Here is a 27,613-nt window from a genome sequence, read left to right as displayed (position 1 = left end):
TCAAACCCGGTACCCTACGCACCAGAGGTAAGCGCTCTCTCACTGAGCCACCTTGACCCCTATTTTTTTTTTAACTATAATGCTGTCTAAAAAGAAGACATATACAATATTTATGGATAGATCATATCGAGATTAAGAAAATGACATTCTTAAAGGTGAAGGGTACGTTCCAGCCACACCAACGTTGTACGTTACAGCTACATCAACGTTGTACGTTACAGCTACACCAACGTTGTACGTTCCAGCCTACCACCATTATTCCCAAAACAAATTTTACCAAACGGAAAGAACTTTTGTCGCTCACTGTACAAAAAATTATGTATTTTATAGTGTCAAATTGTATGTATTGTTATTTGATTTTTCCTAACAGTTATCCAAATACAACTTATAAATAAATAAATAAATCAATAAATAATAAAAACGAAACAAAATATAAATTAAGGAATTAAAAAAATATCTAACTGCTACTCAGAACAGTACTACATGCAAAGAAAAGTAATATTGTTAAACGTAAGTATAAGAGATGGTGGATTATCTATGTTGAATATGTAGTATGTAATTATAACCAAGTTTGCTTTTAAAAGATAAATAAAAAGGAGTTTCTTTTTTCTTCTTTTTTCTTTTCTTTCTTTCTTTTTTTTTTTTTTTTTCACAGTAGGGGAAACTTAATAGTTGAGTTAAGTTTAAAGGTTGTGTCGTAAATTTTAAATCTTGATTCGCTTGCCTTGTGGACAAAATGTCATCGCTATTTTTAAATACGTATATACTTCCAACTTGTACCGCTAGAAGTGTTCGGAGTATTTGATGGTGTGATATGAATGTTAATGTCAAATTATATGCATGGGCTTCCGGTGTCGTTCACAATTATAGGAGACTCATGAACCATTGGATTCCAAAATAACATAACGTTCTTCCTCATATATATCTCGTTATTTTTGTTTAATGTTTAAGAATTATGTATTGACGTTATCGTTCAGTAGATTTCATCAAAAGGGGGGGGGATTCGAGCTCCGAAGTTCATATTATTTCTGGTTTATATTAATCTTGAGTTCATCGTCTCGTTCAGCACCGAGGTTGTATGAGAAGTAGACCTATTGATTAACGTGGAATCCGAATCACATGAGTTCCCACTGGGAATCGAACCCTGGTCTTTCACACCGAAGGCGCGTACGCTAATCTTTTAGCCACAAGCAAGCTCTATATCCGTAGTAGCAAGAAAATCTTTCGGCCAGTTGGAGCGTGCTTGGATTTTGGCTTTCTACGCTTGCACTTGAAACGCATGCTTTTATACAAACTGTCCTTTGTTGCACTTGCAGGCGATGCTTTAGACTCGTTGCAGAGCGTCATAGCATCACTGACCGTTCATTTTCTATTGCCTTGACTTGACTTATAAAACGCTTTCGTCAAGCTTGGAACACTAAATGCAAGGTTGCCCCATGTAACTTCGTTACTGGAATCCAGCTTGCGGCATGCTTGCACGTTTTCCAATCAAACTAATTAGATATAAGTTTGGCCGACTTGCAATTCAATCTTACAGCAAGCGATTTGTAACTTGTCTCTGCTACTAGGGATCATTTCTGGCGTTTGTACACATATCTTTTATTTCTGAATAATATTTTGCCTAAGGAACGACAAGGGATTACAACCCTGAAATTTCCTCTTTCACATCCCATTGTTATCCCCATATAATGACAATATTAACGCAATGTTAACAATTTTAGAAAAGCCCAGCAAACCACTGACAGATATTCTGTCATTTTATCGTCATGAAATTACAATGAAAATATATAATGCATATTTTGCAAGTAATATGAGCGACACTAGCAGGTATATATTTGTCACTATTGCAAATATGTGTGTCACCGTTAAGAGAAGACAAACAACGAATACAATCTGTCAACAGCAGTGTATTTGTTACATATACAGTGCACACGACCAGATTTAATGTTTTGCCCCCTCTGGGCTAAAAAGTGTTTGCCGCCTTTCACCCCTAAGTACAAAAGTTTTTACACAACAGCTTATTTTTCAACGTATACTTTTGTTTCATATTTTTGTACAAATTTTAATTAATTTTGGTATGGTATGATAAGGTGTTATGAGGCGCATATGCCCAGAAGCGGTGCACGAGGAGGCGACGCGTACCAGCGAAACAAGGTTACGCGTCCACCCTTACGCTATTTTCTACATCAAGTACAATGTTACAGTTCCACTGAAATTCAACCACCAATGATTGAAGCCAATAGTTTTGTTAAAGAAGTTATTATTTAGAAAGCACTTATTCTGACTTTAATCATGTTTTATCATTACTAGCATCGATTATTCGCTTCACTGGGTTAAAATGAAAATTTAAATGCACAACTCCGTATCTCATGTGTTTGGTACCCGTGAAATATGCTGTTTTAGTTTTCAGTGGTGGCATCGATTTAAACACCATCGGAAAGATGACTGTTCATCTCAGCGACCCCGAAAACTATAGATTAGATACTAATATCAGCTATTTTTCATCGAAAATGGCTGATATATATATATATACTCCTCCATGTTCCGGGGCACGCCATCTGGAGTGTCACCGTTCATCTCAGCGATCCCGAAAACCATAGATTCGACACTAATATCGGTCGTTTTCTATCACTTATAAATGTTCCTCCCTTAAGTTGCACCGTCAAACCGATATGATAAAAGCATCTCAGGTCTGAATCTCATCTATGATTTAAATTTCATCGAGATCGGTCGGGTGTTTCAAGAGTTATCATGTATAATTTAATTTTATATATATTTCCCCTTCCCCTTCCCCGCCCGTAGGTTCTATCCTCAAAGAGAAACTTAAAAAAAAAAAAAAAAAACCTTCTTAGTCCTGAATCTCATCTATGTTAAAACCAGTGTATGTAAAGAAACAATCTATTTTAGCAGCATTATAACTATCAGCTATCTTTGGCAACGTATAACACATTTTTAGCACGATAAGAGTTCGTTTCTCGTTATTTTCTCCGAAAGTAAGGCTGGGAATTTACCCTATGTCATGTCCGTTTGTTTAGTTCTACTTCATCTATGATTTCTGTAAATGTCACATCTTTGCACAATATTATAGTTTAATGAAAACTTAAAAAAAAAAAAAAAGTATCTTAACCCACTTTTAAAAACCACTAAAAAGCAGAAAATAATAAAAAAAAATCTGAAAAGAAGATAATAAGCAAAGTAAAGTGCTTAAAATAAGAAAAATAATTTATTACTATCGTCCATAAACGTTTTTCTAAGTCTTGTCAAGCCGAACAAATTAATGACTAATATAAAATTATTTCAACAGTAATTTTATGAGGCATTACGTAACATGTTTGACTTGGCTCGCCTTCAAAAAATTTTATTGTTAATATTAAATTATTTTCTGGTTTTAAACCCTTTCCTTTTATTATTATCTTCTTTTTAAAGCTTTTGATATTTTCTGTTTTTTAGTCCTTTTTATGTAGTCGCTTCATATCTTGTTAAAATTTATTTCATTTTCTGCTTTTTAGTAGTGGTGGGCACAAAAACAGGTTTTTCGGTTTTTAGGTAAAATTTTCAAAAATCCGGTTTCGGTTTTCTCCAAAACCGGTTCGGTTTTTCCCGAATTCGGTTTCGGTTTTTAAAACCGATTCCGGTTTTTTTTTTTTAAATGTTCTATTTCTGACCAGAATAGTGTTTCGTTGTTCTCCGGAAACCGAATCTGTTTCCACAGAAATAGTTTTACGCGTATTCCAAAAGTTTTCACCGAAACCAGTTTGAAGAAAACCGAAACCAGTTTTGGAGAAAATCGGAACTGGTTTCGGTGAAAAACCGAACCGGTTTTTGGAGAAAACTGAAACCGATTTCGGTGAATAAACCGAACGGGTTTTGGAGAAAACCGAAATGTCGGTTTTTCGGGTTTCTTTTTTCTAGAAACCGGTTTCCGTTTTTTATAGAAACCGGTTTTGCCCATCCCTACGTTTTTAGTGCATATTTGATGTATGTTATTTTCTCTTTTAAAAAGTTTATTTTCTCCTTTTTTTAGTACGTTTTTGTAGTGAATTGTTTTTCTTTTCAGTTTATTCCATTTTTCCATTTTGAATATAAGAGCTTCTTGCAGTGGGCGAAGCACATAATATTGTGGCTAAGCCTTTTGAGAAAGCTAGCTACAGAAATGTTCGTGACCCCTTTGGTTGTATACAACCCACTATACTTTGTTGATTATCTGGCTGCAGCATATTACAGGCGATTGTGTTCATCAGGTGTTGCAGGAATTGTTGGATTTTTAAAATAAATTATTAAAATCTTTCAAATATTTTATACATAAGAACCTTTATTGGGAATGGCTTATTCAATTGGTTGAAATCACATCGAAATATAACCAACACTTCTTGATATAATCGTGAACATACCTACATACAAACATACTTAAATATATACATACAGATCAAACTAAAGACGTACTCTTTTGAAGTCAGTTTAAAAAAATGAAATCATAATTTTGGCTCTAAGGGTGTTCCAGATAAAATATCTTAGCGTTTATAAGTGACAATCGGTTGGAGACGAAAGAATAAAACAAAAGTCAGTAAGGAAAGTGTTAGAGTAGGACATATTGAATGGAACCATCTGCTTATCCGACAGAGCTTCTTATCATGAGACCCAGTAGGATCACCAGAATTTTAAAAAAATAGTAAAGCGTGTAATGTTTTACGATATTGAAGAGATCATAGAAAAACAAAAATCCTAAGTTAGAAGTTTTTCGTGTAGGTCTTTGTTGGAAAAAAACGTCACCTTTTAATGTGAACTCTTTGCACATTCAAATAAGACTCCAATGGTTGTCAATTACTGACGCTGGAGATAAAACGATTAAACAAAAAGTGGGATAGGACATATCAGAACTTCTGATATTTCAGAAAGCCTGATTCAGAAGGCGCATCAAATGGAGTGAGTGGTCTGTTCAGCCCAAAAGGTCTCCATGTCAAAGAGCCTGGGAGGCTCGCCTAAAAATTTATTAGGTGAAAGATGTAATTTGATATATAATTGAATGGGTCATGGAAACACAAAGAACAGTTACGAACTTTTAGGAAAAGTCTCCGTTCAGGGCATCGTATACGAAATGGCCACAATTTCATTCTAGTTTTCTGCACAATCGGATAAAACTCACTGCTAACTGCTGTCTGTTTCGTAAAACGTCACCCATACAAGAACTTTTTCTACAAAAGTTGTTTGTTTTTCTCTCCCTTACTATTGAAACTTTTTGGTCCTCTGGATCTTATGATAGGGAACCCGGTGGAGAAAAACAGAAAAGTTCATTCGATTCGCTCTCTTAGATTTTCCTATCTTATCTTTTTGTTCTATACTTTTATCTTTAGCAGTTTGTTCTTTATGAGTGCTGGACGTTTTGTCTGAAACACCCTGTATATACATAGTAAAAAGCTCGTTTCTCCGATTTTCTAGAAAATTGGTTCAATTACAGCTTGCGTCAAGTGGATTTTGGGATAAACAAAAACTGTATGTGTGGTTTTTCGCGGAGTTCTCACGTTTCCTCCCACTTTTCTCTTTCCATTATTTTGTTCATTATCATCATAACCCTCTCCCTTAGTCTCGGAGCATAGTTGTGAAAAATTAAACTTGAAAAAAAAAACATCTGCTTGAAACCCTAGTTACTGAATCATATCAAAATACCACTTCTCGTTATGTATTACCTTTTATGCTCCGGTACCTTTAGACAGAGGGATGGACGGACACAGTCGTTCTATAAGATTCTCCAAATCGGATTGGGCAGTATCGAATTTAGGGGGTGCACCGGAGCACATGTACCTCCCCCTCCTTCGTTGTAAATATACACTATCTAAAATGAGAAGCTAGCTGTCAAAATATTAACACTTTCCGAAACTTTCTGCCGTCATATTTCCGTTTGGAACTTAAAAGAAAGCGGAGTTTTGCAAAAGCAATAGTTTAAGTCAATTTTCTGAAGGTTGAAGCAAAAGGATTCACTAAGCAAAGTAATTTACATCACAGATGCCTAAAGACATTTAAAAAATTCAAGTTTAATTCAAGTGTAGTTATTGGTGCACCCCCCGGCAAAAAATCCTGGATCTGGCCCTGCTTATGGGTATAATAGCAAGTTTAGAAGTCTAAAAGGACATGAAGTGTTCTCTGCATCAAAGAATATTTTTCTCCTGTAAACTGGTCCTTTCTCCATTCATTTACGAAAGAAAATGCAATCACTTTTGGTGGTTCATGTAGAAGTGAAAGCCATGTCAGAAAGAGAACTTGCGTGTCAATAGATGCTCTAAAATATCTTCAGATAATTCTAGTATCTCGAAGCATCAGCCATTATTAGTGTGTATCTGCTGAATTTATCTAAAGCGCAATGCAACGCGGCAATTCTCTTTTGAATGCAAATGGTTGCAGGAAATTATTGTGGAACGGATTGCAGAAGCAGTCGGAGGGAAAACTAGTAAAAAAAAAAAAAAACATTTCACGTGGGAAGTGGAGCACGATGGTCGCTCGATCTCTATGCAAAACCACATGAACAGAGGAAGATACGGTGTAGTCTTCATGTTTGCTTCCGCCTAACGTTTCTCACACGTTCCATCTACTCGTTGTATACTCAGATGTTTTTAATTACGTTTTTGTACGTGAGAAACGCATTCTAAATCAAAGCCTAGTAACTTCCACTTTTAAAACTGTATACAATAAAAAAAAAAAAGTAAAACGAAAAGAAAAAGAGACTAGAAAAGAAAAAAGGTTACAAAAATCAGAAGCACATAACTTAATAGCTTGTGGTACTTTATGGATCGAGTCAAATTGTTTTCTGTAATCATTCATGTCTGTTGAAAGATTTTTTTTTTTTTTAAGTTTTTCAAACTGTGCTATGCGTTAAGTATAGAAATTACGAGCGAGATACGCTACTGTAATTTTCTGACGTAACCATAAAATTTTGTACGCTAGTCTTGTTAGTATCTGTCAATATGTTATATGTGTGAGTGAGAGTCCTGATTTTACGAGCTGAATTTTTGTACGGTGGAAAAGTTTGGTTGGTTTTAACTTTTGGCGTAGAATACATGTGTAAAACCAGCTGACGTGAAAGAGTTTTAAAGCAGCAATACTTCTTTTTGCTCTTTCCACGGCCTTCTTCCTCTGCCTGGTCTTACTGTTTTCAGAAGAGAAAACTTTTTCTTGAGTTGTGCCTCGCAAATCATTGTGTTTTTCTAAGATTTGCTGGCAGTATCAGCAAGAAACATCATTTTCAATCTAGTTTCAGTGTTTTTATTCAATCATGACCTCGTCTGAATCAAGGTTTCTTATGACACAAAACGAGGCATTCCATTCTAATTAGAATCCATTGTTTATTTCCATTGCACAGAGAAAAAGTCATATTAAAATTCCATATTTTTTCCTAAACTGAATTTGAACATGATGAGAGCACTTTCGTGTCTCGTATATTTATCGCAGAGGTTCCAACCGTTGTGTCATGCAGTCCCCTATGGAGTGTCGCAAATTTTTAAAATCTAAGTCATGAATAATTTAATAATAATTAATTAAAATCAACTTTGAGACAGATTGTGCGAATCAACATCTCCAGCGGCAGCAATAATGCTCAGTACTACATACGTACAGTTATTACATTATAAAAACTTATAGGATTACACTATTATTATTATTATTATTATTATTATTATTATTATTATTATTATTATTATTATTATTATTATTATTATTATTATTATTATTATTATTACCAATAAAAATATCAAAAAAGTGTGTCGGGATGTCCTAGACTTTCAGCAAAGTGTGCCGTCAGCCAAAAAAGGTTGAGAATCACTGGTTTAGCGCATGCGACTTCGACGTGGGAGATTCGGGTTCGATTTCCGGCAGGTGCTCATGTGGTTCGGATCCTACGTTAAGCTGCAGGTGTACGTCTCATGTAGACTCGCTGCTGAAAAGGACGCTAAACTCAGAAACAATCTAATCGAACACGATGTTTTTCGAGTACGAATTTAAAATTAAATTAAATATTTGGACAGGAAACAGTTTGTGTGTGAGAGAGAGAGAGCGTGAGTGTTTCACAGAGTTAACACTGCTTATAATGATGAAGTTACACGTTTCGTTCCTTCTGAGTTGCCCGTGTTATGATATTAACGAAAAAAGTATAAAATGACTTTTATGGGTCTTCACTACAGCGAACTTAAACTACCGCTAATTTTTTATATTTTCTGTAATATCTTCAAAACAAATAAAAATATTTGAAAAACAGAAACGTAGTGAACTAGACAATACGATTTTGCATGTGATACCGTTATCACAACTCATCTATCTGCTTTCGATTTGCAACTGTAGATAGATTTAGCATTTTTTTGCAAGTTCTGTAAATAGCAGCATACCAAAACCAGATAGGTGAATTGTGGTAAAGATATCACATGCAAAATCGTATTGTCTAGTTCACTACGTTTGTGCTTTTCGAATATTTTTATTTGTTTTGAAGATATTACAGAAAATCTCAAAAATTAGGGGTAGTTTAAGTTCGCGGTAGTGAAGACCCGTAACACCATTTCTGCCAAATTAGAAATGATCTATAAATGATGTCACGCTGTTTTACTTGTCAGGAGAGAGGAGATCAGATATCGAGATATGGTCATCATATTACAAGAATATCCTTTTTAATTGCCACGGTTTTTCGTTTCGTCCAGGAAAGGTATATATTTAAAAAGAGCTGAAATACATCTTTAATTATTTTAAATGAAAAACCTAAATACCAAATTTTATAAGGGATTTCGAGATTTAACAATTGAAATCCCCACCCTTTTTCCTTCCCGCCCGTTTCTTCCTTTGTAAAGGAAATGTCAAAAAAACGCTGAAGCATGTGTCAAATTATTTCAAATAGAAAGTCCTCATAACGTATTTCATGGCTCTACTCTTCAGAGATTCGGAAATATGGACCTTTGACTATAATTACTGCCAACTTAATTTCCTTCCTTCCACGTCGAGTTTCCAAAAAAATCTTCCTTAGTTGTACCTTACGTCGCAAATCCTATGAATTGTCAGAATGTCAAGTCTCTAACTTACGTGGTTTGACCTCGGTGTTGATTAGTTAGTCAGCAACTCACTCACTCAGGACTCATTATTATGTATGAGCGGCTCCGGCGAACATAATAATAAATGCCACTTCCGGTGAAATTGAGTTATTAGGCGAAATGGGTTGTGATCGAACCTCAGAATAGTATGTAGGTAGTTTAATTTCGGAAATGTGCTTGCAGATGGCAGGGAAGATTGTTTGGTATATGAAATTGCATTGAATTGCATGGGAAGTTGAACCTTCTTTTGTAGTTTACACAAGAAGTTAGAAAATATCACATATCAATGTTTGCTCGAGCCGCTCATATAGAGATTAAGTTTAGAATCTTATCTTCTATCATCAGTCATAATTAAAGAAAATGATTCGATGTTGAGTTTGCCCTTACTACGTCTCAATTGTTTGGGATGTGTATATGCAAACTTGCAACATCGGGTAGAGTTTACCCACATTTACTGCTTTATACTTTATAGACTGCACCTCCAAACAGTAGACTTATTTCGGAACAGGAAAGAGAAAACCACAGACCAAGATTCGTGAAAATTGTATCAAATCACCCTTTCAAATATCGTACTAAGAAATTTATTTCTATATTTTAATATTAATGCTGACTTACCTCGTGAACTAGTTTGACTTCTGATGTTCATTTATTGTTCATAGTAGGATTCATTTATATTGCATCTATACTAGTAATGGGTTAATTACACACAAAGCAAGCAATGGTGAGTCTTGCGTTCGTTAATAGATAATCTGATTGTGTTTTGTCTGTCGTTTAATCTTAAAATTATCTTCGTTCAAGTTCATATACTCTCTACGAATTGTTGTCACTTGTTCGCAATTCTTGTTGATACGTTATCGTTGCCAAAAGTTCCTTTTTTTTTCCTTTTCGAATCTGCTTTTTTTTTTCTTTCTTTAACAATACGTTTATAGCATCTTCACTTCATGACCTTCGATCGAATCATCCTGTTCTAGCAACAGGAAGACTGGTAGTTAACTGCATTCCTTGGCTTACATTCGTAAATTCACGCACACTGTATGGACCATAGTACGGGCGTAAACTCACGTACGTTACGGTCGTAAAATCACGATTATGTATGACTACCTTTATAGAACGTCTGTAACTGTACGTTCATCTGTCGAAAGGTGCCGGAGCATTACAGTAACAGATAGCGAGAAATGGTATTTTGATATCATTCAGTGTCTCAAGGATAAGGTTTCATCTCCTGTCTTAACTCTGCATTCAAACTGGAATGGTAGAAATTATCCATTTTCGGTTTCAAGGTTGATTACCATAGAACAAAAATGATGCATTCTTCGGAATATCATTGTATAGCACATTTCTGACCCGAGACAAACAAACAAACAAAAAAAGTAAGTATGTTTGCGTATAAGTTCAGTCATTATACGAAATTTTAGGGGGAAAATCATACAAGAAACGGAATTTGTAGCAACGTTCCATAGAGCTTTTTGATTTAAATTATATAAATTCCCCCCCAAAATAAAAGTTGTGCCTAAGTTGCCATTCTCTACAGCAGTGCTTCTCAAAGTGTTGGCCGTGACCCATTGGTGGGTCGCGGGCCGTTTTTTGGTGGGACGCAATAAGTTTTTTCCTTTTAATTATGAAAATTTTATTTTGATGCAGAAACATATGGTATGAAGTATTATTCAGAAAATAAAAATTGGAAGCGTTTGTTAATGAGGTGAAGAGTATGTGGTTACTCAGAGCCCTGCAGTGTTATACAGACAGTCAGTAGAGATGCTGGGCTACAATGGAAAGAGAGTGAGTGTGTCAAAATCTGTCATGGGGTAGGGCATTGCGTCACGAGTAGTGTTAATTCTGTGTTACCTTTCAATGGAAACACTTTACTCTTTTTGCATACCAGGGGCAGATCCAGGACGGACTTCTGGGGGAAGAGGTGGTAGGTTGTAATACTGCTACTTAGAGCTACTTTTAAGAGCTCCAAATTCTGGGATGGGTTTTATTTATACAGACAGTCAGTAGAGATGCTGCGCTACAATGGAAAGAGAGTGAGTGTGTCAAAATCTGTCATGGGGTAGGGCATTGCGTCACGAGTAGTGTTAATTCTGTGTTACCTTTCAATGGAAACACTTTACTCTTTTTGCATACCAGGGGCAGATCCAGGACGGACTTCTGGGGGAAGAGGTGGTAGGTTGTAATACTGCTACTTAGAGCTACTTTTAAGAGCTCCAAATTCTGGGATGGGTTTTATTTATACAGACAGTCAGTAGAGATGCTGCGCTACAATGGAAAGAGAGTGAGTGTGTCAAAATCTGTCATGGGGTAGGGCATTGCGTCACGAGTAGTGTTAATTCTGTGTTACCTTTCAATGGAAACACTTTACTCTTTTTGCATACCAGGGGCAGATCCAGGACGGACTTCTGGGGGAAGAGGTGGTAGGTTGTAATACTGCTACTTAGAGCTACTTTTAAGAGCTCCAAATTCTGGGATGGGTTTTATTTATACAGACAGTCAGTAGAGATGCTGCGCTACAATGGAAAGAGAGTGAGTGTGTCAAAATCTGTCATGGGGTAGGGCATTGCGTCACGAGTAGTGTTAATTCTGTGTTACCTTTCAATGGAAACACTTTACTCTTTTTGCATACCAGGGGCAGATCCAGGACGGACTTCTGGGGGAAGAGGTGGTAGGTTGTAATACTGCTACTTAGAGCTACTTTTAAGAGCTCCAAATTCTGGGATGGGTTTTATTTATATATAAAATAAGGAAGTTTCATCTTCTGGGGGGGGGGACGATCGTCCCGATCGCCCCCTTCCTCGGATCCGCTCCTGGGGCATACGTTACAGTTATTGAGAAAGAAAGTTACATTACACTTGCTTGATCGTCACCGATTGGTACTATTCTCGTACCGGCAGAACAACTATATTCATAAATTTACATTACAATTTAGTTTGAAAGTGAGATATTTACGATAGACAAAAGAAACCAATTAAATTTTGATTTATTAAAATTTAAGCATCGAGCTCTACTTTGTAACAGGCATGGTCGCTCGGGATTTTCGTAACATCCCCAAATAAATCTCATGTTAATCACTCATATGGACTGTCATTGAACGAACTGGAATTAGATACGATTTAAAAAAAATAATAATTGCTTTAAATTTACAACAATTACATAGAATGTCAATGTGTACTTGAACAAAAGTAGGTCGGCCACAAAATTCCTTTTATTATTTAATGTGGGTCGCAATAACAATAAGTGTGAGAACCACTGCTCTACAGCAATGCTCGCTCAGAGTTTGCCAGTGTACAAATGCATATCTTGGTCAATGGAAAAACGAATCTTCCAGTATATGACAGTCATTTTCTGTAGAGAATAAGATTCTAAAATGTGCCATACAGCGTTATGCGAGGGAAAGCTTTAAACAATAATAGAGAAAAACAATATTTATAAAAAAATAAATTTAACTCTCTCTCTCTCAAAAAAAAAAAAAAACATATTTCATCTTCATTCTTATCCCTATACTAAAACAGGAAATTGAAGAAATCTATTTCCACTGGGTTCTTACACTGTTTAGCTTAATGAGTTTATGTTATTTTCCAGTTCGATAATTTAAAAAAATATATATATTGATTGTTAATTAAATCAAAATACATGTACTTTGAGAGAGCAATGCCTTCAAATTATTAGACGAGGTGGGGGAATATTGATTACCATTATTCGCCTATGATCACCATTCTTACTGTTAACTAATAACATTAGCGTTATTAGATACTACAGGACGTACGAATAATATTATTAGATATTTCCATTCTATTAATGCAGTGGTTCCAACCTAGGCTACACGTATCCCTGAAAGTAATCGCCGTTCTGGTATGCGAGAAATAATAATTAGTAACTCCGGAAGTGATAACCTTTGTTTACGTTGTAATCAATGTGTAATAATAGGGACCGTGATGGCTCAGTGATAGAACGTTCACCTCTGAAGCGTGGGGTCCTAGTTCGATCCCCGCTCACGCCAAATTAATTTTGTGGTGGACAAACAAGGTGTGCGTGAGTTTTCTCGGGGTTCTTCCGTTTCCTACCACTTCCTTCCTTTCACCATTTCATTCATTTCTCATCATCTCATAATCACTCTAGTAATAAGAATTAGCTTTCAAAAAATTTCAAGGCTAATGAAATCGGAATAATCTCAAAACCGGCATTAGACTCATTGTTTCACCGATCATCACTCACAGTTTCATATACTAACTACCACAAATGTTGTTAAAACATTAATTTGTGGTTTCTAATGAATGTTAAATATAGGGTAATCTAATATAAATAAAATAAAGTTTCTTTGTGTGTTTGTCTGTCTGTATGTGTGAGGCCTGGAGACAAGACGATTGGACCGAGAGTTAACTAAAATTTTGTCTCGGGTACTTTGGTCCAGGCCCCAGACCAAGGCGGAGCGTTTTTTTTTTTTTTTTTTTTTTTAAATTCGAACCAGATGGGTCTCAAGGGGCGTTAACCGGGACGTGTAAAAGTAGTAGAAAATAACCGATATTAGTGTCGAATTCATAGTTTTCACGGTCGCTGAGATCAATGGTGACACTTCCATTAGCGATGACTTGTAAATTCAGCTACCATTGTTGCGAGCCGGGAGTCAGCGGGGGGTACTATACCGAGACATGTAAAAATAACCCAAAATAACCGATATTAGTGTCAAATCCATAGTTTTTGCGGTCGCTGAAATGAATGGTGATACTCCCACAGGCGTTGACTTCCAAATACAGTCCCCATGCGAAGAATGGGTATATTCAGCTAGTTATTAAGAAGAATTTTCTTTCAATAAGGACATAAAATATAAACACAATTGGGAATTTCTGTTTTTCCTTCCACACCCGCCAAGCGTTCTTTCTATATTCAACACTTGCATGTGCATTTGCTTCCCATGTAAATTAAATGGAAATAACATTAACATTAATTAGTAAAGAAATTAATGGAAGCGGGAATAAATTGTAGACTGAAAACACGCTTTGGAATGTTTTTTCTTTATATTTTTTTAAAATTTCAATTTATTTTAAAATAACGTAGTTTTCCTAACGGATTATCGATTTTTTCTTTCTTTCTTCTTGTAAGGAAGGAAGAACAATACCGTTTCCCATTGTGATCTTGAGAGAGGCACACCTTCCATTTTCTTCTTCGAGAAGAATGAAACAAAACCTGTTATCATGCGGTTTGCGTGTAGATTCAAAAATTGCTTTATCACGAGAAATCATTTTTTTTCCCTTTCTCTTATATTTCGTGTTGCCTCCAACGAACATCTTGGCAAATGTCCATTTCTATCTGCCTCTAATGCCATTTCTACAATGTAACGACTACTTAAGTAAAACATCCAAGAATGGATTTTCTGAAAGGAAAACACACTTGAATTAGGTTTCTAAAACGCGAAAACTTCTCCCCTTATCGTGCAGAAAAAGTGTTAAAAAGTCCTTCTTTGTAAGATAACATGGTAGATAGATCACAAACAAAATTTGGTCACGTAAATTCTTTCGTACAGTTCAGCAGCAGCAGGAGAAAAGAAGGTAGAAGTGCTTGGAAAGTTCAATTTAACACAATTATTAGCCACGTTGAGTTCTATTTGTTTCTTAAGGTTAGTGTAAATGGACAAGTTTTGCCGATAGGTGTCACTACAGTCTTCCTATCTCTCCCATGTATTTTTTACCTTTCAAAAAAATTTACTATTTCTTTTATAAATTTCAACCTAGAGACTTCAAATTTTTAGAGGAGGAGCTTCATAACCTATTAAAGAGAACAATCCGTGCCGATTTTTTATTTAGAATTTTCTTCAATTTTGAAATAGTTTAAAGATTTGGACATCCATTTGAAGAATCAAGCCATTTCAACAATGAGAAAAATTCTAAATAAAAAATCGGCAGGGATTATTGCCTTCGATAGATTATGAAGTTCCTTTTCGAAAAATTTGAAGTCTGTAAGTTGAAATTTGTAAGAGAAATAGTGAATTTTCGTGAAAGATACAAAATTCATGGGAGAGATACGAAGACTGTAGTGCCATATATCGGCAAAACTAGTCCCTTTAAACTGACCTTAATCGTTCTTCAGAAAAGAATAATATACAGGGTGGCGCATAATTATATGATGTTTCAAAGACTGTGGTAAAGAAACTAGCAACAAGTTGAACATAGAATTAAAAACATTAGTCTCATATCTTTCCTTACAATAATTTTAATCTCTTTTCTTCATGGCATGGTCCGCCAATGCACCATACAAATCGATACATGCCTGGAGACGAAGAGCAACGTTGTCATAAGTAACTTGACAGACCCGTACTGGTATCTGTGGAACTCTTCTGTGATAGCTTTCCGTATTTCGGTTAAATTGAGTATGTGATGTTGATATACTTTGTCCTTTAAAATACCCGTTAAGAAAAAAAATCAGTTGGTGCCAAATTGGAAGATCGAACTGGCCACTCCACAGACTCACGTCGACCGGTCCAGCGGTTCGAGAATGTTTCATCCGTTAGGCCATTCCGTCTGGCATACACTAACGGTTCTAAGTCCAATGACCGTTATTCCCACACTCAAGCTACACAGTGTTGCTATATCCAAAGCTTTTGTCCAGAATTACGAATACTATACTCAAACATCATTTACATAATTATGGGCCAATATATATAATTATTTCCATATTAATATATACACTCTCGTGCTTAGAGATACACAATTTAAGACAGAATGCAAAATCTTGAGAAATTGAGAAAATCCTCCACTAATAATTTGAAGAAAGGTATTATGAAGTGAATCAGAATTTAATTTATTAAACCGATTCTAAACTTTCTAAATTAAGTATATAGACCCTACTCCAAAAGGAGGTATGTTATTTTGCATGATTATCGACTCTTCACATTTTTCTGAATTATATACAGTCAATAGCAGAAGTATTATCCCCCTAACTGTTATAACTTGATTAGCTCAGATCCAGTATTCTTGCTGGTATCACAAACGCCTGGACAGATGCAACCCAATTTACACCTAACATTTCAACCACGAGACGATGGTTAGTAAGTTTGTGGAGCACTGAAACAGGTTTTTGCTGTGCAGTTGATTCACGGGTAATGTCTGAAATGGAAGATTAATCTCTATTTTTTGGAGCGTGTTGTCCGATGAGAGCTATATATCAATGCATTGTAATTTGTTGTGTGTATACTGTATTTCACTACATATTACATGTGAGAAGAAAGGAAAATAAAGCACTGATCATACATGAGTTAGGAAATTGTCTGAAATTAACTAAAAATATCGATTCTGGAATAATTCAAGGAAATGAGTTTGTAAATCTTCGTCTGGATTCATGTACTACCTACTCCAATTCCCCCTCAATCTTATTTGAACACCTGTTTCCTTCTCCATAGGAGATCTCGCATATAAAGATAAATATAGACTGAGATTGGAATTGACAAAGTTAAAATTTTCGGACCTGCAGGGATTCGATTCCGGGGCACCTGGGTAGAAATTCAATGGAATAACCACATACCATCACTTACTTGATGTTGCATAAAGAACTGTTAGCTAGTTGAAAACCTTTCGTGTAAGACTAATCCAGATACTAAGAGACGATTATTCGTTCAGTTAGTCATCATTGCCCTCTTCAATTCAGAAACAGGTTAAATAGATCTTCCATAATGAGGGAAATGTCTCAACATGTTCCTCAAGTTGAGCCTTAAGTTTCAGTGTTGGTCCCGCAGCCTACAAAGAAGACAATGTAGTAGACGTTATTTTGTAATTCCTTAAATTGTATCAAGTCGTGCAGGAATAGTAATTCGGTTTCTAGATATTTAAAAGTAAAATATACTTAGGAAACATACGAGATTTATATCCTCCGTAATTAGTATTTTAATGTGTCAACTTTACATGAGAGACTTCTTCTAACGCAGTGGTATCGAAAGAAACTGCCATGTGGCAGACCCGGGTTCGAGTCCTGTCGTGTTAATTTTCTTTATCAAATTTTATTGTTGAGGTAACTATTATTCATTTATTATTATTATTATTATTATTATTATTATTATTATTATTATTATTATTATTATTATTATTATTATTATTATTATTATTATTATTATTATCGATCAGATGAACAATTTGATGCTCCTTCCGTTCTTCATTCGAAATTATGAGGGTACTTGTAATATGTATGCACTCCCTCGTTACTTTCAAGGGACAATAGGAGAGAAGAAAGTATGATGATCGTGAAATAATCTAAGTCGAGATTTCAACCTATTTACAAGCTTCCTGGCCTCTATATACAGAAAAAAGTGTTTTCGAATATCAGTTCGTCCGTTCCAATCTAACGTATTCACTCGCCTAGAAATCATTTCGCTCAGCGAATCCTCACAAACTTCAAACTGAAGAGTATCTAGGAGGGTTTCTCAAATTTTCTTGCTACTCCCAAAATATAGTTCACTATGAAAATGCTGTTTTCTCGGACACTTCTCTAACGATTTAAATGATATTTCGTATACCATTCATTCATAGGTATTCTGCCTTTATTGGCAGGTCACTTGCCGCAGCTGAGAAGCTTCCATGCTCCACGGTCCTCCGCTAACCTCTTCGTCTTCGCGTATGATCTTTCTGTTTTAATATCATCCATTAATTGTAGTCTCCTTCGCCCCCTCCCTCTCTTTCCCGCCACCATACCATCTAGGATGTCCCTAATGATACAATCTCTTCTTAGGCAATGTCCCAACCAGTTTCTCTTCCTCTTCCTAATAATATCTAGAAGTGTTCTTTTCTCACCCACCATTTCTAACACTCTCTCATTCGTTTTCCGCTCGACCTAACTAATTCTTTCCATTCTTCTCCACATCCACATTTCGAAGGCTTCCAGTCGATTTTCGTCACCTTTACGTAATGTCCACGTTTCCGCTCCATACAGTACAACACTCCACACGAAGCATTTTATGAGTCTTTTTCTCAACTCTTTATTCAAGGTCCCACAAAACAGATTTTTCTTCCTCCTAAAGGCTTCTTTCGCCATTCCTATCCTTGCTTTTATTTCACATTCACATTTCATATCATTACTAATAATACTACCCAGGAATCGAAAAATATTCACCTGTTCTATTTTCTCCCCTCTTACTTTTATATTTGACACAGACCCCTTCGTTCCAATCACCATGGCTTTTGTCTTTCTAACATTTATTTTCATCCCATATTCTTCAAAGTCCTTTCTCATTTTTTCTAACATTTTATTGATTTTCTTTTCAGATTCTGCAAGAAGCAACATTTCGTATACCAATGTTGCAATAATATCTATATGCTGAGGTACAATTCTGGTCACAAAAAGTAAAACTGCCTTCCATTAGCTAAGTCCGAAAAATGAACCTAGATCCTTGCAAATCCCCTTTAGGTGTGGTTCTTTTTTCCTGCATTTTTACCAGTCAGGGGTGGAAGTTGTATGTAATATTGCAGTACGCATATGATAATTTAATTGTAGACAAACAAGATAGCTACAATACAGAAAATAACGGTAATTTTAAGCCAGAAATGTGATGCATTATTTATATTCTTAATCTACAACGATTGAATAAAGTGATGGAAGTAGGGGGGAAATATCGTAACTACAAACATATTACAATGATTAATGATTTGCTTCACACGATTTGCTAATTGCTTCACTGCCGATCCAAGTAGACTTGTGCCCAGTTACCTTCCTGGGAGCCAGAGCGAAGGAGTAATTTATGGAAAACTCACTGAAGTCAGCAGGATAAAAGCAAGGATATTTGAAAACATTCTGATGTTTCGTATATAACAAATCGATCATCTGGCCCGTATTTTGCATAGGAGGTTGAGAGAGAACTAATTTCATTAAGTAATGTAAAATCCAATATCTGAATTATAACGTAGCCTTAATAAAGGAATCATGCCATACAAAAGTCAATTCAGTTCTGATTGTGCGATTTGTCTTCAGGATATTCACATATAAATTATGCCAGCTGTCCGTCAAGATGCTTTTGAGGAGAGAAAATAATGTTCAATCTGCTGATGTGAAAGGAGCATATTTTAAGCACAATCTTGGGAATTATAGCAAGATGTATTTGAGGCACACCATGCTTCCCATCAAATGCATTTGGTTCATCTACAATGATTTATATTCTCGATGATTAGCGTCAAATTCCATATCTCTTCGATGACCTACATTCCATGATAACGTCGAACAAGTTGATTTGTATTTTCAGTACAAAGATGGACAAAGCTTAAAGAAGCGATCATAAAATGGGAAAGACGATCCATGATCAAAATAAATAACATTTATTCACGATTTTTTGTAAAAATTGCAAAATATGGCATTGATGCCCAACATTGCCGTGTTTCAGATATGACATACTCACTATTTGTCATTCATTTAATTTCCCATCGTCTCTTTTAACCAAAACTGGGAAGAGCGGAGGTTGTTATGGATCGTATCATTCTTCTGATGAAGATTAATGGACAGTTTAGTACGTCCCAATGTTGAAAGGTATTCTTATTTATAAATGCTAGTTCTTTCTCCCAAGTACTCGGCTCGTCTGCAAATCGCCTGCTCACCAGCGGCGCAAATCTGTTTTCAATATTGGGGGGAACGGGTAAAAGCGTTCCCATAATCTTTTTTTTTTTTTTTTTTTTTTAAGCGATGTTCAAAATATTTATGAAGGTGAAAAACAATGCTATGAAGGATCAGAGAAGCAGAGTTGTCTTCAACATGGGAGTGTGACTGAGAGACTAAGGTGTCTTGCGCTTATACGGTAGTAAAAATCAGGCGCACACCCAGAATATTTTTGTTGGGAGGGGTCCAAAGTTTGCGGCAGTCCAATACTAAAGTCATTAGGCATAGTAGTATTGTACCGGTGCATCGCGGTGTAATTCTACACCTGAAAACACGATAAACAATTGTTAAGTACTCCCACCTATATTATCAGGAAAAAAATATAGAAATATTTTTTGTATTTCTGGTTACCCTGCTTTTGTGATGCTTTGGAACTGGCAGAAGTTTGCCAAAATGACCGCGGTGATTGTTTTATAGTAAGAAAAGAAAGAGTGCAGAATGTGTAAGATCAAATCTGTAGTCTACATCAATCAAATGAAATCTTTGAGTTTTACGTAACACAGTTATGCCGGTTAAGGCTAAAGGAGACGGTGATGATTAGAAATGAATGAAATGGTGGAATGAAGATAGTGGGAGGAAACGGGAGAACCCCGAGAAAATCCACAAGCACGGTGTTTGTCCACCACAAGGTCTATACGGCGCGGGCTGGGATCGAACTAAGGACCCCAAGCACCGGAGGTGAACGCTCTACCACTGAGCCACCGCGCCCCCTCTACGTCAATCATTTCTCCGCTAAACAAGTATAGTTTTATTAAGAAATTTACAAATGTATTTAGAGTTCCGAAGTTTTGGGAGGGGTCTTGGCCCAGTGGAACCCCTACGCGTGTGTGCGACTGATAAAGATCAAGAATATATAAATATTCTCGCCTAGATGAGTATGCAACCCGTAAATCTTAAATATTTTGAACTGCATATTAGCGTCAGTCAAAATGAGTGGTGTTGATTCTATTACCTTAATAGTATCAAATAAATTTTAAATTTCATGTACAGAAGTTCCATGTTATTCTTCCTTAAGAGCCTGCCTTACTAAAAATTATACAAAATTTACCATTTTTCTTTTGCTTGTTTATTCATCAGTGAAAGGAGATAATGAAATGCGAGTCACCACAATCATAGATAATGCTATTCTACAAAAGAAAATCTGTACCTGAAGAATGTTCAGTGTTGCCATCCATAGAAATTACAGTATTGCCAGAAAACAATTTCACTAAAATGTAAGTTAGGGCAGCGAGTAGAGGAATGAACTCAACTGCATTTGATTACGTATCATATTGTTTTGGTTTCCTGTGAACTACTTTTTAAATAATAGTTGTATTTAGTTTGTAATAAACAAAATAGTTTTAACATACAATTATTAAAACTAAATAATAATGTTAATTAAAAAGTAGTTCACAAGAAACCAAAACAACATGATACGTAATCAAATGCAGTTGAGTTCATTCCTCTACTCGCTGTCTTAACTTAGATTTTGGGAAAATTGTTTTTCTGGCAACACTGTAATTTCTATGGATGGCAACACTGACCATTCTTCAGGTTCATATTTTCTGTTGTAGAATAGCATTATCTATGATTGTGGTGACTCGCATTTCATTATCTCCTTTCACTGATGAATAAACAAGCAAAAGAAAAAATGGTAAATTTTGTATTATTTTTAGTAAGGCAGGCTCTTAAGCCTACCTGCATTTTTGAATTTTAGTTAATAACAGAAAGACGATAAAAATATCAAAAACATAGGAACTGAGTCAGGTATATCTGCAAAATGCTACGAGGGGTGTCCAGAAAGTAAGGTTACAAAGCCGCCACTGAAAAGTGTATATATTATTTCATACAACCAACAGATAGCACGTATATTAGGTTATTTTCCGACATAGTCTCCATATCGGTTGAAGCACTTATCACATGGTGGGATTTGTTTGAAGATTCTCTCCTGATAAAAATCCTGTCCTTGCGTGGTAAGGATGGGGTACGAGTCGAGCTAAAACTCGACTCGACTCGAAACTCGAAGTGAGTTCGAGTCAAATCAAAGGTAATTTTCTCGAGTCGAGTTGCGAACCGAGTAACTGTTTTTGAGGTGGAGTTTCGAGTCGAGTGGAGTTTGATAAATGGCTCGTTCGTTCAGCTCGTTTTAACTCATTTTGAAATTACGACCTGATTAAACTGGAAAGCGAAAGCCATGAGAAATGTAAGCAGTAATGTGGAATACTTTTAGTGTTGCTCACGAGAGGGGACACTGCTCGCATCTCATCTCGTTTCGATAGCGAGACAACAATAGATTTTTATAACAAGATAACCTTAAATGTCGTGAGCACCACTATAAATATATACTGTGTTCTTACCATCAAGGCTGACATCTACACAGTCGAAGTTTTGAGCCCAAGCAGAAGCCCAATCCGGGTAGTGATGTCAACCGGCTCAGCTCGGTTCAACTGAGCGAACAGCTCGAGCTGGCTCAGTTGGGATGAGCCACCGACTCGGCTCACGTAAGCCATCGGCTCAAGCTGGCTCTGTTGGGGTGAGCCATCAACTTGGTTCTTTCGGTTCAGATGAGACATCGGCTCGGTTCGGTAAGCTTTGGGCTCGGCTCGATAATGAATGAGTTGTGAATTGAGCCACTCGAGTCGTTGACAATCCTAAACCCGGGCCGAGCAGCTTTGAACATGTTTGGTCGGCGCCCTATAACTTTTAACAAATTTTTGACTCAAGCCCGATTACTTGCTTCTCTGGAACTTAAACCCAGAACCTCGTGAACGATGTCCTTGCCTTCTAGAGTTCATGACTACCGTGGTCAGCAATCAACTAGCTTTTAGTATTCAGATACAACCACCTATCTTTCATGTTTATACACGGTGTTATAATAATAATAATAATAATAATAATAATAATAATAATAATAATAATAATAATAATAATAATAATAATAATAATAATAATAATAATAATTTGTAATAGTAGTAGTAAGTAGAATTGATAATAATTATATTGATTATGTAGGATACTTAAAGTGCTTGAAACTACACAGAACATTTGGCTCGACTCGAAACTTGATCCAAATTCGAGTCGAGTTTCCAGTCGAGTTGTCAGAAATATTTCAAGCCGAGTTCTCGAGTCGAGCTCGAAGATGTCTGTTTCGAGTCGAGTCGAGTTTCAACGAAAACTCGCTCGAACTCGCTTGTGCCCATCCCTATTGTGTGGAACCCATCGGGAACAAATTTTCGGGTATTGCAAAATATCGTGCACAATGTGACGAACGCTTCCAAAGAACATTTCCAGTTCTGCGATCAGATGCTGTAACGTGATCATCCTGTTGTTCTGAATCGGCTCCTTCACGCGAGCTGTCTTCAAATCTGTTGATGCAGTGCTATGTCGGCCATGCGCTCTTCGACGGCTACGTTTTCGACGGCTGCGATATGCTGACGATACATTACAATCCGTAAACCTCGACCAGCTGCCGGTGAACTTCAGCCGCGGTTACATGTTTCGCCCACAGAAATCGAGTTGCTGGGCGGATTTCTTCGAGAGACTAGCTTTCCAAACGAGTCGCCATTTGTGTTTACATACAACTGCCGTCGCAGGTGGCGTGCGGTTGAAACTCTGCAGAGTTGCCAACTTCATGTATTAAAATTACCGCACACTCCTTAATCTTCTATAACAGACGAAATTCCAGAAATATAGAACTTATAAGCTTACTTTCTGATCCTCCCTCGTTTTAATAAAAGCCTCGATGTTGAACGAACGTCATATTCCAACCCAACTAACTAGTGTTACATTTCCCTGAGTCACCCAACTTAGGTAGGCTTCCAACATAAATGCAATTATCTGTGTGTTCTGTGGAAACAATTTTTATTACTTTAAACATAGCTCAGAATTATAAACTTTGTTATTTTGTGTTTCAGATGAAGGAGCCCCCAGCGAAGAGTGTCGAGTTTGTTACTCCTCATATTCTCATCAGATCACCGGATAATTCACAAGTAAGTACTCATTTTTCAACAACTGCTTGTATTTTATGAAAATAAGTAAGGATATCATACATAAAACAAATATCATTGTTTGCTTATAGAAGCAGTATGTTATATTCAGGGTCGTACGCAGGAATTTATTTCGGGAGGGGTCCAAAGCTTTTCGGGGGGGGTCCAAAGACAATTTCATGCTAAATTATATTAAAAATTGTAAAATTGCCCCTAAAATTAGACTAAATTTACAAAAAAGTCCGGATTTCGGGGGGGGGTACGAACCCCTAGGACCCACCCTCTGCGTACATCTCTGGTTATATTCGTTAGAAAAGGCCCTTAGTATTGCATAAGAGTCGTACATCAAATAACAAAATGTGTGTTTTATGAATGATGTCATTATTTGTAAAAACATAAAGATGTGATTTAAGTTCTGTGATTCTAAATTATTGACTTATGGTCCTTGTTGATATACAGGACTTATGGATATATGGTACAGTGTGTTGATTATCATTTTAAATAGCTAATCCTTGAAAAAATGTTCGACTTTAGTGAATAAACGTTTCTTTTCTGAGTCTAAAATTGGACGAATTCAAGTAATTAGATTCAGACCATGTACCTCTTACCTCCATATTTATGATAACCTTAAGAACTTTAATGTTGTCCATTTCAGTATCAAATGAATGGTCTTTCGACTGGAATTCTAACGTTTATATGCTTTAAAATTTCCTTTCAAACCTTCAAGAGATGTTCCCACTTGGAGAAATATAATCTGCCCATTTACTTCTGCTATCCCACCACGGCAAATACTGCATTGGCTTTGTGTATTTTGTAAAGCTTTCGTTACTTCGGTAGTTTTTTTCTGCTATAGGTTACATTGTCGCAATTAGTGCACACACTCCATCTTATTTCAGAAAGATTATGGAAAAAAGAGATTGCCCACCAGTGTATTTTAATAATATTTGTGATAATCTCTGTGGGTTTGAAAATAGCCAAATAGCAATATAAAAATTACTGTATTCTTATATTATCAATAGACTAAACTTCATTCTTGTCAGCAAATGTGTTTGAAAGATTGTTAAACCCATATATTTAATTTTAATTTTATTTTATATAATCTCTAGGAAAGTTATGAAAAAATTAAAGGAAATTAATTTCTTACACGCCTCCTCCCAAAGGCCGGGTCCCCGACATCTGTCGAGATTGCCACCCCTCTTATAGTTGGTTCTGATGATATGTCTAAACTCAACGTTGGCTACAAATTTAAACATTCAATTCGTACGTCATATCAATTTTGAAACGCATTTTGTAGGTTTCTAAAAACACAAACGATGACCTCGAGTGCTTGAACTCAACTTGAATAAATTTAAACTATGGAGTTAACAGCAGATAGCGAAGTAATCCGAGTGATTGAGATCATTTGTATGTATTCTATTTATAAGTAGTATAATGGATTTGATTGTTATAATGTAGCTATCTGGCAACCCTTAGCTTATGCGTCGATTTTGCGTAAATTTTCACGTTTATGATATAAGAAGATCAGCAAGAACAATACCGTGGCAAATAACACCAAAATCGAGTCGTGGGCACAACACTAAAATCGAGTCGTGGCCAACGACACCGTGGCCAATTTCAAGTAATCTGCGTTACATTTGACCATTCCGTTCATTTGATTTGTATCCGTCTTTTGTCAGCAGCGATACTTTATAGAATGAGACCTACAGTTTAAAGGGGGATTAGCGGTGCTAATCTGGAATCTTATGAAATCCTATCTCGAAAGATAGAAATTCGCATTTTGCTCTTAAATTTCCAACGCGCTATACTAATTACGAAATTTTCAAAATTTATAAAATATGAAAATTGAAACTCCTGTATGTCACTTTCTTCAATATTTGAGAGATTTGTTCATAAATTTCGATATTCTAAACCCCTGATAAGAATTTTTCTTAATTACAAGAGATTATTTAAATTGTTTGTGAAAACAAGCATATTTTGTTATCAGAATTTAGTACTTCCATCACGCTTTTGTGCAGTAATCTTTTACTAAATGTAGTGAAAGTAGGCACACTTCATTCTCCAGTCATTTTGTGTGGGACGTTTTAGAAATTGACTGTTCGTAGTTTGGCAATGTTCTTTCCTTCCTTCAAGATTAAAAAAAAAAAAATAAAAATAAAAAAAAAACTCCAGAGTACAATTTACGTTTCTTGTTGCTGTTGTCCTTACTTTTCAACATATGCTGTATCCAAAATGAACTTACGTTCAGTTATTAGAGGTAAATAATGAAGCAGATTCATGAAGCATATACAGTTTAGCATAAAAAGGAGAAATGCAACCTATAATAATTTGCAGTTGACTAAAAAACAGTAATTAACACCATCCAACTGGAAAATGTTTTCTAATATACACATATACACACATTCTCTTCTTTATCTCTAATGAAAAACTTCAACCAGTAATGCTTCAAGACAATTTGCAACAACCATCTTGGAGCCTACCTTTCAGAGCCTATGTGAGTAGGTATTACCTATAGCTTAGGAATGTTTAACCTCCTCAATTTATTTGCACTGTCTTTTATGTGGACGTATATTTCAAGTACCCAAACTGCTAAGTACCGTTTCGCAAATTTTACAAGAGGAAAGATTACTAATTACGTTTGTCCAGTTATCCTTATTGAAGACATATGTTCAGTCTTCAAATATAACAAAGTAGCGGGTTAGTTGGTTGTATCTTTTACTAATTGCTCTTTCAGGAAATGTTCATATAAAAATAGGGAAGAACAAAGAAAAAAATAGAATTACAGAGTAGCATTTTTTCCCCTCAATACTGTTTTTGTAATGGAAAGAATTTTTTAACTAAAAATGCATAGCCAGTCATGGCATTACAATGTTAAAATAGCTTAACAAATTTCTACATGCTTAAGTATTTAGTGGTTCAGTTATGTTGATATAACATACTGGTAATAAATTAATAAATATACCAAAGATACTTGTAAAAATTATGAATAAGGGTTACTACATTGAAATAGTGTCCAAGCTCATACTCGTTAAATTATCATTCCTTTCTCTTTCTCTTTCTCTCTTTCTCTCTCTCCTATTTTTCTTTATTTCTTGCTCATTTCAATTGCATTGGTGACTTCAGCTTTTTAGTAAACTTAAAGTGTATTTATTTATAACTTTTCTATTTATGAAAACCACTGCCAGATTAAGGGGGACTTAGAGGAGCTGTAGCCCCGGGCCTCCAGGTGGACAGTAGCCTCCACTCCAATCAAAATCTCAACTGGCTATCTATCTATCTATCTATCTATCTATCTATCTATCTATCTATCTATCTATCTATCTATCTATCTATCTATCTATATCTATATCTATATCTATATCTATATATATATATATATATATATATATATATATATATATATATATATATCTATATCTATATCTATATCTATATATATATATATATATATATATATATATATATATATATATATATATATATATATACGGTGGCGGATCCAGGATATGATCAAGGGAGGGGCTAAGCCATAGTTTGCCGTTTTATCCAGTGTAAACCAGGATTGAAGTCCATTTTATCCAGTGTATATCTGAGCGTTAAGGGGGAGGCTATAGCCCCTTAGCCCCCCTTGGATCCGGCCTTTTATATATATATATATATATATATATATATATATATATATATATATATATATATATATATATATATATATATATATATATATATATATATATAAAGAGACAATCATCATCATACAATAAAATATGACCAAAAATATGAAACATATTCCCTTAACTTTCCCTACTGCACTTTCACAGAAATGTATTAGGTGAAGTCAGCAGGAGCCACATATATTTTCTAGCTCCGGGGCTCCAGATGAGTTAATCGAGCCCTGATGAAAACGTTCTCTTCAATACGTCAGAAATGCTATGCACCTGTTTTAGGTACTTTAACAGTAATGCGCAATGGGAC

At 35.7% G+C, this 27,613-nt stretch overlaps 1 protein-coding gene across 1 annotated transcript in view; it reads left to right on the top strand.

The window, feature by feature from the left end:
• The window catches only part of LOC145668089 (uncharacterized), a 428,593-nt gene that overhangs the window by 156,929 nt on the left and 244,051 nt on the right, over window positions 1-27,613 (top strand). Inside the window, exon 3 of the mRNA XM_081735605.1 lies at window positions 23,573-23,647. Within this exon, the coding sequence (XP_081591731.1) occupies window positions 23,573-23,647 (75 nt within the window). The remainder of the gene's footprint in view (window positions 1-23,572; window positions 23,648-27,613) is intronic.

This window comes from Thermobia domestica, chromosome 13, assembly GCF_964235325.1.
Source record: "Thermobia domestica chromosome 13, izTheDome1.hap1.1, whole genome shotgun sequence".
NCBI classification, from domain to species: Eukaryota; Metazoa; Arthropoda; class Insecta; order Zygentoma; family Lepismatidae; genus Thermobia; species Thermobia domestica.
This window is presented reverse-complemented; position numbering and strand designations above follow the sequence as displayed.